Source organism: Lampetra planeri, chromosome 30 (assembly GCF_965212315.1).
Source record: "Lampetra planeri chromosome 30, kcLamPlan1.2.h2, whole genome shotgun sequence".
Classification (NCBI taxonomy): domain Eukaryota; kingdom Metazoa; phylum Chordata; class Hyperoartia; order Petromyzontiformes; family Petromyzontidae; genus Lampetra; species Lampetra planeri.
Window position 1 is genome coordinate 5,477,981 of NC_136136.1, and position 14,533 is coordinate 5,492,513.

The following is a 14,533-nucleotide window of genomic DNA, read 5'->3' on the forward strand; positions in this document are numbered from 1 at the left end:
CCATAAACGAAACCACATCCCTTCAGTGCACCGGTCCTTCCACTGGCTTCCAACTCCAATCTTGAATCCATTTCAAGATCGCACTCACCATCTTCAGGAGCCCCCTGCCCATCTCTCCCCACTCAACTCACTCTACACCCATCGACGTACTCTCCCCTACAGAAAATTCAAGGGGGAAGGCTTCCACTAGTGAGCTATATCAAGTAATTTGGCCTATCTTTTACGTTGGCCACAGGACATGGAAGAGGTGGGAATACATGCACACTAAATGAATAATTAATTGGTAGAGTAAACAATTAGTTATATAATCGGAAAGCCTGGCTTTAGTGAGGACCATTACAGACCGTACCTCACCGGGCAGATGCTAGAGCAGTGTTCTTCACCAATTTACAGAGGGGGGCCACTTTTAGCAATAAGACATCAGCGTGAGGGCTGCCACACATTTGCAACCACTGAGTTTGACAGCATGATGGGATGTTTTCACATTTGTGTATTATCGGGGGCCGCACGTCAGAGGCCGCACCAAAGGCCACCAGGGGTTGCCAATGGCCCGCGGGCCTTGCAATGAAGAACACTGCATTAGAGGGACGATCGTGGGGGCTGTACCTTGAGATACTGCACCCTGATGGCTGACAGCTCCTCGTCCAGCTCCACCACGATCTTCTCGACGACACGTTCATGCGAGTAGGGCAGGATGTCGGGGGAGTCCTCAGAGCGCAGCTCCACACGCGAGATCAAGAGGTTGTTTAGAACCTGCTGAACAGACTGCGGCACCGCAAAGAGATAAAGGCGGAATTGGACGGTTGGAATTACGAGTGGCAATTATTTGCAAGCCACTATTCACCTGAAAAATATATTAAATATTCCATCAGTCATCATCATCACAAATAAAACTAAATTAACACGCTGTGTTAATAAAAAAAAAGAAAATTTACTTAACTAATCCTGCTACTAGTTGTTAATTCGGACACAGGAAGGTATAAACGAACCTCATCATGCAATAAGCCGGTTTTTGACTTTGTAAGTCTCAGCAGTGCGCCGCTTGTTAACCAACAACACTGCTGGGGTGTCCTGGGTTATCGGCAAGAACTGACCATTACCAGCAGACAATCAATTCACAGCATTCATCATCACCATCATAATCAGTCCCTTTAACCAGGGTCGTGGGGGCGCCAGTGACGCAACCCTACCGATTTAAGCAGTAGGCTGCCAATTGTTAAACCGTTTTACTGCAAATAGATTTTAAAAGCAAAAAATACTACAGTTATTGTATTGATGCTATGAAGAAGTAGAATAAACTTTGCCAAAGTAGTATGTGGTAAAATGGTTTAATCGAATCAGTAGAGCTGGCAAGTATGTAATGATGCTTTAGTAATCAACACCTTCTACCTATTGCAGTCATTTGCGATCTGCACAACATCCATCATCAATTTCCCTGTCCAAGACACGGTGTTCATCATCCAGCTGCTCCTCGGCCGAACTCTCTGTCCTGGTACCCTTCAACCGGGACCTGCAGGATTGTGTTAGAAAGTCCCTCTGGTGTTCAAGTGAGAGCAGAACCAACAGTCGACAAAAGCATGTGTCCCAGTGGGGTGGGGAGGCTCACCTGCCGATCACTTCCAGGCGTCGCGCTCAGAGCAAGGACGCGGAACTGGCGTGAGTAACCGACGAGCTGATTCACCACCTGCCATGGACACCGAGTACAGCGCACGTGTGTTAACGAACCAGCAGTCGGGAAATCTAAGGTAATCATAACGTTTTTTTTTAAGCGAGCGAAAGGCAGTTTTACAACAGTACAATTTGGATTCATGTAGCAACTAGCATGCAGAAGGTAGTCTTTTTGTCAATCCACTGCTGAATGAGGACCTCCCTACGCTGTATACGCATCATGCAGGTTAAACGACCATACTTCACCATGATGATCAATATGAGTTTTTGAAGGCGAACAGCATGTTAGGGGCATTGTAAATTACATCGGATTTTGGTCTGCTGAAAACATAGCCGCACAGCAACCTATTCTATTCTTAGGTTTTTTCGGTAAAGTCACGTAGGTAAAACATCAAAATTAATGAAAATAAAATAAAAACAAAAATCACGACGTTTCGGAGGCAACACAAGTCTCCGTCATCAGGTGGGACCGTCACAGCCGAATTGTGTTGCCTCCGAAACGTCGTGATTTTTGTTTTTATTTTATTTTATTTTCATTAATTTTGATGTTTTACCTACGTGACTTTACCGAAAAAACCTAAGAATATGATGCCTTGCAGTCACGAAAGCTTCAAATCTAGAATCCACAGCAACCTACAATACCACGTTGATACATGATGGTCACCGATCCAAGCACCATCCAGGCTCATCCCCGCTTAGTGTCGAAAATCTAACAAGACTGAGCAAATTCCAGGAGATTTTTTTCACAGGCACGGGATCAAAAAGTTAAAAGCTACTCACGATGCCGTATAAACCAAAATGAAGAATGAGCTCCGATAATGGGACCTAACCTGGCAATAAGAGTAGTTTCCCATCGCTTTGTGGGCTTCATCGACGACCAAGCACTTGACGGCCGCCGCAGGGCAAGCTTCACTGCAGAGGTCGTTCTTCATCACGTGCGGAGTCAAGAAGAAGAGCCGCTTCTTCGCCCAGATGGCCTGGCGGTTTGAAGCCATGGTACTGCCTGCCGAGGAAAAACGTGCAAGGAAAATGACACATTGGGGGACCTTTTTTGGCAGTATCAATGTATTCAAAATAACAATAGGTTTTACCCGTTCTGGCAATAAAACAGGTGTTAACATTATGAGATCTCTTTTACCAGTGGCAAAATATGATGGTAGGTTTTTACCCTTTTAACTGGTACAAAACTGACACCTTTATTCAAGGCATCATGTTTGCAATGACCACAACACAAGTAGTCAATAAAGCAAACAAAAAGAAGCAACTCTGATAAGGATAATAATATGCACTGTCCTTGAAGTTGATTGGCCCACACCCGAGACGGCTTTCTTTAGAGCCTAGTCCCCATTGGTGTAGGGCCAGATGACACCAGAAGGCGTATCAACTTCAAGGACAGTGCATATTATTATCCTTATCAGAGTTGCTTCTTTTTGTTTGCTTTATTGACTACTTGTGTTGTGGTCATTGCAAACATGATGCCTTGAATAAAGGTGTCAGTTTTGTACCAGTTAAAAGGGTAAAAACCTACCATCAGGTGTTAACATGTTGAAACACCAAATACTGTAGAAACCTTTTGCATGGAATCAAGTCGACATTAACCACGCGTACATGTGGTGAACATGCAAACTGATAATAAAATGACATCAGTTGTAAATTTTACACACACATCCTCTATCAGCAGACACGATCTATATCCAGCACAACTATACCCACCAACATTACCAACACCACAATTACCACAAAGACCACCACTCCGAAACCCTTCATAAAAATTACCATCATTACCGGTACCTCCACCACAAAAAAAACCCCGCTCCCCAAGTTTGTTGTTGCAATCTTGAGTTGAAGCTTTCGTGACTGCAGGAATCCATACTCTTTGGTTCTTTCGGTAAAGTCACGTATGTATAAAATATTTTATTTTATGTTGTTGCAGCTTGCCGACCCCCCCTACTGGACATCTGTGAAAAGAGTTTCATAGCTCATCGGATTCCTCCAGTCTAAACAAAAAAAAATATTCCGATTCTGAACCACTCAATAATTAGCATCCCAACCAACCACCGCCACCACCATCGAAGCAATCCACAAACACACAAAATAATAATCACCCGTCATCTCCGCCATGTGCTCCTGCGAGATGCCCATCACGTTGTGACACGCCTCCATCTGCTGTGCCACCAGTGGTTTGGTGGGAGCCATGAAGAGGATCTTGCCGGACGGGTACCACCGATAGAAGTTGTACATCACCACGGCGGCGATGAACGTCTTGCCCAGGCCGGTGGGCAAGCACACCATTGTGTTGTTGAAGAGCGCCGTCTGAACGATGCTGTATTGGTATTCGCGCACCGGGAAATTTGTCGGATAGATCCAGATGTCACCGGAGGTCACGTCAAATCCGGGCAGGTGTTCCACCTCCTGGTGTCCCACCACGTTTCTCCCAGACGCCGCCTCGACCTCAGCCGCGGCCACCATCAACACATCGTCGTCGTCGTCGTCGTCGCCAACGTAGCCACCCAACTCGACCTGCTGCCCGAACGAGGTCTGACCCATTTTGGTTTCAGGGCCCGTCCATAACGACGGCCCCCGACCAGAGCTTGCCCCAGCCCAGTCTCCCGCATGCGTCCTGGACCCCGTGGCTCCACGCCTGACCCCAGCTCCTCGCTTGGAAGTCCATGGTTTTGCTGACGATGGCCTTCCTTGAGACGACGATGGCCTTCCTTGAGACGACGTCGGTCCCACTGCACTGTCGCTACCCAGCCTGCCCCCCCAGCTCTGGAAGAGAGTCTTCTGCTTGGAATTGCGGCCGCTCATAATTGCGATGGCCGAGGCGGCCTGTGCATCGTCGTCGGCTGTCGTCGTCGTGACGATGAAGGCGGTAAAGGCGACACGAGGCGCCAGCGAAGAGCCCTCACCTCAGGTATGTTCAAGCTTTTCGGAAGCATGAGGTCCTCCAAACGCGGGTTGCCTGCTGGTATTGGAACACGTCCAGGTCACCCATCAACATCACCGTCTCAATACTTTGCCAGCATCGTTAGATCCACCAGCTTCTACCAACATCTCAGAAACCTCCTCTGGGACTTGACGCAGTTCGGATGGAACCTCCACAACAACAACAAAACCCTGCAGAGTCTTTAAAGGTATCCAGGTCTCCAACGCCCTATGTCTCGAATAGTGTTGAAGACATCGATCTCACACTCACTATTATGAGACCTCTTAACACTTTCCCTCACCGAACCTTCTCAAATCCTCCAGATCGTCGCAACGCATCCAAAGCCTGCGGCCAACTTGCCAAGTTCTTTCTCGACTTGTTGCGGAGCTTCCAGGGTGACCACGGCTCGCCTCCTCCTCCTCTCTCATCACCAGCGGAGCCCCCCCGGCTCAGCCATGCGAGCTCAGGCAGACACGGGGGAGGAGGGGGGGATAGGGGGGGAGGGCTGGGGGGGAGAGGGGCGGGCGCCATCTTATGAAGGGAGACTTCTGAGCAGTGACGATTTTAAAATTAATTCTAGATTTGAAGCTTTCGTGACTGCAAGGATTCATATTCGGTAAAGTTGTTGTTGGAAACCTCCCCCACCCACCCCCGCCCATTTCTTTGTTAAACAAGTTATTTGGAGATTCACACTGTATAGCTCGTCTATTTGTGGAGTGGTCATTGACCGAAACGTGTTCTATATATATGTGTGTTTTATTTAGGCGCCAGCAGTGGTATTGACAAACTTTTAAGTTTTACTTGTCCATCTTGATTTCGTGCGGTTGCCTTACCCAATATGGCCGACAAGTGTCCCCACGCGGTGCAGCGCTCATCCGGTGTACATTTTAAAATAGCGTGGCGCTCGAATTGTTAGTATGGATAGGTACAACGCGTGCTTCCGTCAACAATGTCAACAGGTGATATAATTGATATACAGTATTGCATTTGTGGTGAAGCACGATCCTGATGATGTAAAAATTAACCCGTAAAAACAAAGTTTTTCACTATAAATCTTTTATATGCGTGGCGGCTAGAGTCCTTTCGTCCTCTGGCTTGAGATGGCTGCCACCTATGGGTCAGATGATTGCCTGCCACCATTAAGCAATTGGTAATTAAATATATTTTTTTTCCTAAAAAGTGTAAAATTTTGCAAATTCTTTTTTCACGAAAATTAATTGTCACGCACAACGAGTCTGTGTGGAAAATGTCAGCTCGATTGTATCACGGGAAGTGGGTCAAAAAACGACCGAAAGATTTGCACGGTCGTAAGCGCGCAAGCAAGCAAAGCAAGCGAACTTAATATAAATGATTTAATAAAGACGTTGAGAGGTGGCAACCACGACGGCTTGCTGGTGGGGGGGGGGGGATGGACTCCCGACTTGTTGTTGCTGAGTGAACAGGGCCACACCGCTCCTGCAAGCTCGTGGCTGTGAGTCCAGGGGCAGCCACGTGGACTGTCACTGGGGGCAGTTAGCGGGCAGCCACGTGGGCTGTCAGTTTAACACGAAGGCTTTCGCGACCGATATCATCCACAATCTTTGTTTTTTTCGGTAAAGTCACGTAGGTAAAAAATACAATTAATTAAAATGAAAACAACTAAATTAAAACAAATGTGATTTGTTTTACCGAGAAAACCAAAGAGTCACGAAAACTTCAAATCTAGAATCATCCATAATACAATATTCGTTTTGGTTTAGATTAGTTAAATATAAACGACACATTTATATGTACGCGATCTAACCCCCATAATAACTAAGCTGTCAGTTGGGGTAATTTAGGGATTAGGAGGGTCGATATAAATAGTAGTTGGGGGGGCAGTTAAACCTGGAGAGGACCAAGTGGCTAGGTTGTGAGAGCTCCATAGAAAATTAAAGGATAAATAAGTACAGGAGTGTAAACAAGTTACCGATTGTTACAATCGTGAAGTAATATATTATTTAATTGCGTTACCCATTCTGGGTACAAAATATACACGATTGTCAGCGTCTTCTATGCCTATATATAGCAAGATTTAGGCTACGTTACATTTGGTGGCAGCGATTTTTTTTTATGAACCTGCAAGGAATGGCAAGAACAAGAGGCGACATGGAAGAGGAACGAAGACGATCAAATGACGAAGAAGTAATTCCTACTCGTCGACACCAGCTCACAAGGCCATCTCGGGTACCTCCAATATTTTACTGTTGTCAAAATAGCTTTACTGGGAAAGATTTAGCCAAAGATTTAAAATAGCAGACACAGAGGCGCTACGGGAATTGGCGATGCATTTCAATGATGAATTAACGGAGTTTGTATTAATCGCAGAAGTCAAAAGAAGTACATTAACATCGGCATTATATGAAATGAGTTTACACTACATTAACTTCCCAACAGCATCTAAAGAAAATGTATTTGACTTTATAAGTGAATTTGACTTCATAGGTCAACGAATTAATGGGTTTTGGGTCGGAACCTAAATACGCCGAGCAGAAATGTAGTGAGGCACGATCCTTATGTATTAAGAAGTTGCGGGGCTTTATAATAGGGTGGAGGTGCAGTGCCGGATTAAGCTAGTGCAGGGCCTGTAGCATTATAAAGGGGTCCTAAATAAAAGAAAAACGCAAATATAAAAAAATGTACTTGCATAGTAAAGTCATTGTATTTTTTCATTAGCTATGCAGCCAGATAATACGACAAATCGCTAACAAACACCCAGTCATTCATTAAAGTTGAAGGCAGTATAGTACTATAGTAATAGAGCAAGTGCAGAATCACTGAACCGGAATTGATAGCTTGAAAGCATTTAGCGCAGGGCCCTGAAAAGTGCGGGTAGCACATGTAGCTACTTTTACTGGTAGGAACCGCCAGGTTACACCAGCCCACAGGGGATTATTGTGTCCGTCGTGCAGGGAGGGGCTGGGTGGGGAGGGGCTGGGTGGTGGGGGGTGGGGAGGGGCTGGTCACCCCGTGGTGCCCTTATAAAACTCAACGTTTAACCTACTCACGCCGGCTTGTGCCCGCCCTCACAGTCGGGCATATTTGCGGAATACACCACGCCGCCCTTGACCCTGGCCATTGCCTGAGCAACCCAACGTTCCTACCAGCTCCCTCCGCAGGAATGTGTTTTATTAAGGACCACCACCGTCTCGAATTCACCACCACACTACATTGCGGCTCTTGAAATATTGAGTGATGGTTTTTTTACCGAATTCGAACAAAAATTGGAATCCTCTTGTTATTTTGGTTGACCTAGCACGTGGACATAATCCGATGGCATGGGCTCCATCTCTGCGATGGTCGTCATCTCGAGTGCGCGTGTTATTTGGCTTCCAATCCGTCGTTCGTCTCGACCAGCGGCTATCGTCCGTCCTGGAATGTGTTGCTACTGGGATAATCCTGCACTGGGGAGCTGCGAGGATGGGACTCCTCGACACTTGCGGTGCTGACTGCTGAGTGGTGTGAGCCTTGTCAGCGCCACTGAGTGGACGGAGCCCCCCCCCCGCTCCTGCAGCTCGTGGGTGTGGAGCCACTTGGGGCAAGTTCACATAACTATCAACCCCTTATATGTGCCAACCAATTCAGATCTCATTGGTCATCCCGTGCCCTTATAAATCTCAACGTTCATCCTACAAAGGACCAATAATATCTTAATTGGTCTGTAATAAGATAGGCACTGATAAGGTATGTAATAGGTTCAACGCACAGTTATATGCATTCGACGGGGCCTATGATTCGTAACAAGTGACATTTAATACCTCAATCGATAACGAACAAGGGGAATGTATAACGACTGCCAATTAAATAATAAATCAGTAATCAATACAGCAAAAATAATCGCGTACAGTATTTTTCTATATTTGAAATCGATTCCATTTGATAATTAAACTGGAATCGATTACGCACACCTTACCGTGGGCGCCATCGGGAATCGATTCTACAATTATCGATTCTCTCTGGATCGATCCACCCTCCAACCAAGCCTCGACTGACTCGTCCGCTCTGCTGTGGCCTCAGCTGCCTGCCGCGAAAGGGAAGACGATTGACGCTGCACCATTGACGAAGGTGTGCATCTGTGCTTTGCTGTCAACGAGGAGATGTAGGAGGTGCAGATATCGGGGGCTATCAAAGGCTATTTATCTCGCTGTTGTATTCAGCGAGGTACCTGTGCTGGATGAGGGAGAGGCCGTATCGGTGAATGGCCGTCGTACCAGCGAGGTCCTGTGTCGGCGATTGGCTTCATGATCACAATCGGAATATTTATATTGGATGGAAAATATAAGAAACCCACCTCACCCACTGGGATTTTTGCACACAGTGTTGGTGTACGGTGCTTTTTCTGCAATATTTTGCTGTCTTTTCTTGGATTTTCTGTTTGCACTTTAAGATGTGTTTTTGTTTGTTGAGGTTGCACCCGATTCAAGAGCCGAATGGCTCACAGGGCTATACCAAATGACTGCAACTGAGAAATCATACATTGTAGAATTGCTTGTGTATGGCTACTGTACAGCTGTGAACTCGGCCGTGTACAATTTAACATTTTACTGTAGAGTGCAAACTTAACCTGTGGCATGACACCTTGGGCTGCGGACTAAACTGTGCAAAACATTTGGAGTTGACTTAGTCGAATGTCGTCACCAGCACTATGTACTGAGAGCGTAATGATTTACCTAACCACCACGGTGATCCGATACATTCATTCATAATAGTCTTTTTCTCGTTTTTACCATCTCGTTTCTATTGTTGCTTGCTTTTGTTACGTCTCCATTTGTACCCTTGCTTACTCTATTAGCCGAAGTAATGTTGGATATGGTTTCCCTATTTAGATTTCACATACATTGAACATTTTCATGTTTACTCGATTCGCTGCATGTATTGTGAGCCTTTGTATGATATTATTCGATGAAACGATGCATCTGTACTCAACCAAAGTACGTACTGCGTGGGTCTGGTAGAACTGTGGACGAATGGACAAGGTTTTCGATGCCTCCTGGGGTCTGTCCAACGCTGAGCTCCTCCAGCAGGTACTGATGCACTGCCATTGGGTTGGTTCTGTACACCATCAGTGTGGAATCTTTGCCTTAATGAGGGCAGAATAGGAATTTGAAGTCTTTTCACGAGCAATCTGCACGTTAACAGTCACATGTTACTTCAAGAGAACCCTTACATGCCAAGAACGCCGGTAAACAGTGTGGAACATCGCAGACGATCAGAATAAACACATACATTTGCACACCTAGCTTTGACACGAAGATACTCGGGTAACCATCAACCACATCAGAATACTGTATCAACTGGCCAATGAGCACATCTCTTTCATGAATGGAAATTAAAATCACAGGAGTGCGTGCGGTCGTGGCCATGATACACAAACTATGGGCCATAAAGTAAACCACTGCTATTTTGGCAGCTTCAATGGAGGAGGGATAGCAAAACTACACGAGCTTTCTCCTGAAGTGCTCCCGTGGGTAGCAGACCTCTGTTGGCATTTAGCTCCTCAACATTGCCATACGCAAGAATAGAATAGTGCAGCTCTGATACTTGAAGTAATGGATATATAACATGTGCGGGCCGCTTTGACGTGATAAGGCCTCATGGGTTCATGGATTGTGTGATGTGAAGTCGTGGTTGTAATTTGGCCCACGGGCTATAGGTTCCCCACTCCTGGTATATACACACATTTACAATAACATTACACATATAAGCTATGATGTTTATATTTAAGATGGCTTTCAGGAACACAATAGTCGAGTACATATTTCATTGTAAAAATATATATTTACAGCCCTCAATCTACTTATGTATAATTTGTTCACTCCCTTAGCCTAATGTAACGGCATATTATTTTCATGAATCGTAGATATAATTGATGATTACACTCATTAATTTATTAAATTTAATGAATTAATAATTATTACATGCCAATGATTTGCTTAAGAGGACTGACTTTGTCCTCATTAACATTACTTTTATTCATATTATTGGTCTTTTCCCCCATTTTTATCCCAATTGTGCTAATGATGTCACGTTATAAGATTAATACATTGTTCAGTCCCTCCAGAAAAACGCGGAGTTTTTTGGTGATTGTTGCGGGCAAAAATCGTTGATTATGCGGCACGTTTTCTTAAAAAATGCGATGGAATATGCGGGATATTTATGAAATTTTATGCGATTAAATTGCGGGAACTTGCAAAAATTGCGGGAACTTGCAAAAACTGCGGTTTGATGAAAAAGAGAAAAAAAAGTGATTCCCCCAACACCCTATTCACTAGGCTACTACTTTAATGTAAAGAGTCATTTCTTATTACTTCCTATGATAAGCAAGCATACTACATCACAGAAAGTGCTGGGAATATTTAAGTTCTCATCTTGTTTTATTTCAGACCTTAACAAACAGATGGCTCAAACTTACAAAACATTGAGTCGAACAAGTTCTGTAGCTTTACAAAATGAATATGCTACAACTTCTGTAAAAATGAATAAATAAAATATTAAAAAATAAAATGTGTGCTTCCTGTTTTACAGAGGTAGCTATACAAAACAGACATCTTCTGTTAAAATAAGTGTTTTCAGTGCACAGTAACGTAAGCAATACAGTAACAGTACAGTCTTACAGTAATGTAAATTTACATACTACTAACAAAAAAGTGCAATCTTACAACTGTAAAGTTGCATAAACTCCTGAATAAAACTAACTACGTAGCCTCTAACACTGGCCAATCATTCACCATCCTCATCCTCCATCCCCTCTCCCTCAGTGTCCATCTCCTCCCCCTCCACCATCTCCTCCCTCTCAAATGCTCCACTGGCAAATGAGAAAGATTTGCGGGCTTCATCATGGTTTCATTGGCATCGCGGGGTTTGCAGCTTTTCAATGATGTCGCGTAATGAGTGACGTCACTTCATAACGTTCCCATGGCAACAGGGGAAATGGCTGCGCTTGTGTGAAGTAAACGCAACATTTGTCAACTTTCTGCTAAGATATATGTGACTTTTTGCAACGAAAATGCGGGGATTATGAAATCATGCAAGCCCGCATATTTTGCGCGCGGAAATCTGCAATTTATGCGGCGAAAGTGCGGCGTATTTGAAAAAACGCGCCCCTCGCATAAATATGCGGACTTTGGCTGATTTTGCATGGAATCATGCGATCGCATAATCGCGTTTTTCTGGAGGGACTGATTGTTATCTCAAAGCATTGCAACCATTTGTTTTAGAGAATGGCTCACAGAAGCAGATATAACAGAGCAACCTCTGAAATTCTTTCAAGTGACCTTTAGGCCACACATTCAGGGGCAGCATTTTCCCACTCCTGAGAGTAACCTGTCCTATGATGGTCAAACCAATATTTGTATTCCCTTTGATGAAGTTGGAATTCAACCAAATTAAGTGCAGAACCAAATGTAATGTGATGCTTGTTTGTGCAATCATTGGTAGCAGGGCTGAAACCATAAACCCTCTTCACTTGAGAATCCAGTTTAATCAAAGCTATGTGAAATCTAACCCAGAATCTCGGCGATACCAACTCCGTGCTTTGTCCTCTGAGCTGCCCAACATCTCCAATAACTTTTCACTCTCCTTCAAATCTACCACCACTATCCAACACCTGAGAGCAGATGGGGCTGCTGAGCTGGTTGTCCGGCAAGGAGACCACAAGTGAAGCATACCAAGCAATCACAGCCGGCAGGGTCGCGTACGAGCTGTACAACCGCGTGACAGGCAAGGCTGACATCGACAAATACAAGGTGCTTGTCCATGCATACCGGGACAGTCACCTATACGGAGCACACTTTTTCGTGGTCCACTTTGCATGCTTGTAATTTAAGCGTGCATAATAGTTAAGTTGATTTTGATTGTAATTCCTGAAATACTTCCTGATTGATGGCCTTATTATCTAACCTGATGGGATGATCGCAGCCCAGCAACTTAACACCAGATTGATCTTGTCCATTCCGCTTCCCCTTGTCTCTCATTTGTACTCATCCCTTCATCCCATGCCTGTAACCCCATTGTATTCCTCTCCCTAGGCTGAGTGCCTGCAGGGCATCGTAAATTTCATCCGGGACAACCCAGGAGCCACGAAAACTGCCATCGACCAGGCCGTTCTGCTCCACGTTCAGATATTTGCTGCTCGGGTGGATGCGATGTAGGACTGAAGTGTGACTAGGTAAACACCTGTTTGGTGGACATCTTTAGAATGAACTCCTTGTTGGATACCTTGAAGGATCAACATTTTTTGCTAACTTTGCCCAAAAACGCAATTCTTGGCGATCGTTAAATTGTTGACTCAGCCATGCAGCCTTTTTCATAACATTTTAAATATGTTTTATCTATTAGGCAGCTAAATACACTCGTATTTCTATGCGTCATATTGGAGTGGGCAACAACACCGTGTACTGGAGTGCAACAAGTGTGGGGGGGCCAACACGTGCACATGGGAGAGATAGAGCGATGGTAATCTCCCCCTGGGTGGTGTCACATGGGTGAGATGGTAATATCAAGAGAACAGCCTGGATATGCGCAATCAGAGAAGGAAATGGGCTAATATCTAGCAAAAAATCGCAACTACTGAGGCAATTTAATTTTTGCACATTATCCAGGACAAATCACACCCTCGTAAAATGTTGCATTTCTAAAAGGGACATTTTTTTGTGCATTGCTCATCCTTTTGCTATGTTTGGTTCTTAAGTTATAAGCAAAGTCACAAGCATATTACAATAAATAAATTGTAGTTTTATGCCATGCAATGGATTGTATCACGTGGATTATCACATTTCAATAATGAACACGTATGTATTGTCATTTTTTCTGGCAACAAAACAGGTGTTAAGATGTTAAAACACCAAACTTAAACCTTTTACAAGGAATCATGTCTGCATTAACCACAATGCTTGTGGTCAGAATGCAAACAAAACACATACTCTGATAATATATGCATTGTCCTTCAAACTGATTGGTCCACACCAGCGACAGCTTCTTTTGAGTCTCGTCTCAAACGGTGTTAGACCAGAGGACGCCAAAAGGTGTACATCCCAAAGACAATGCACTATCAGAGTAATGAGAGCTGGGGTGAGCATTTACATAATGGGACCTCCTTTGCCAGTACCAAAATATGATGATAGGGTTTTCCCCTTTTTTCTGGCAACAAAACAGGTGTTAAGATGCTAAAACACCAAACTAAAACCTTTTACAAGGAATCATGTTTGCATTAACCACAATGCTTGTGGTCAGAATGCAAACAAAACACATACTCTGATAATATGATATTGCCATTGAATTGTGACTTTATATGTACATTAATAATACAAACAACATTTAAGAATTTGCTTTGAAATATGTTGCACACTCGAAATGAAGGACATGGGCAGGTGCTCCAAATCGAGGGCAGACACATTTATTGTGGTTAATAGCAATCTTGTGAAGAACAGCACCGTCACTCTGTAAAATGCAACAGCACGTATGTTACAAACAGCATTTCTCCCGAGTCGCCATTAACCATGTGACTGGTTTACACGTGCGGTTATTCATTAACAGTTTTCTCATAAGCATCACCTACTCTTCCAACCCAGCCAACTATGGTAGCTCTATCCACTACTACTCCAGTAGCCCCGAACAATACACAGGTTGCCACGGCCAATACTCTGGTAACCCCGCCCAATACTCGGGGAGCCATACTACTCGGGTAGCTCCAACAACTACTGCGGCAGCTCTTTCTTTTGATGAGATAATACGTTGAGTATGTGGCCAGAACGTTAACACCAGGGCCATTATGCCAATCGTCACATATGTGGAGACATTGAGACAGACTTTGTAAAACAATTGATTGTCCTGACCAAATAAAGAAGTTTTGGTAGCTTTACTAATTTATATTAACTGGAAAAATTGCAATGATACCTGTCTGATTGGCAATGCGTCGTCTGG

The 14,533-nt window shown here is 44.3% G+C and overlaps 2 protein-coding genes across 2 annotated transcripts in view; one reads left to right on the plus strand and one right to left on the minus strand.

Moving 5' to 3' along the window:
• The window catches only part of FANCM (FA complementation group M), a 57,572-nt gene extending 52,506 nt beyond the window's left edge, over window positions 1–5,066 (minus strand). Inside the window, exons 1-4 of the mRNA XM_078608527.1 lie at window positions 3,774–5,066; window positions 2,499–2,671; window positions 1,607–1,684; window positions 607–765 (exon numbers count right to left, since the gene is read on the minus strand). Coding sequence (XP_078464653.1) covers window positions 607–765; window positions 1,607–1,684; window positions 2,499–2,671; window positions 3,774–4,476 — 1,113 coding nt within the window. The 5' untranslated portion in view covers window positions 4,477–5,066. The remainder of the gene's footprint in view (window positions 1–606; window positions 766–1,606; window positions 1,685–2,498; window positions 2,672–3,773) is intronic.
• Window positions 5,067–8,570: 3,504 nt separating this feature from the next.
• LOC144728845 (uncharacterized) overlaps window positions 8,571–14,533 on the plus strand; it is a 109,063-nt gene continuing 103,100 nt past the window's right edge. Inside the window, exon 1 of the mRNA XM_078608532.1 lies at window positions 8,571–8,677. The gene's annotated coding sequence lies outside the window, so the exon portion shown is untranslated. The remainder of the gene's footprint in view (window positions 8,678–14,533) is intronic.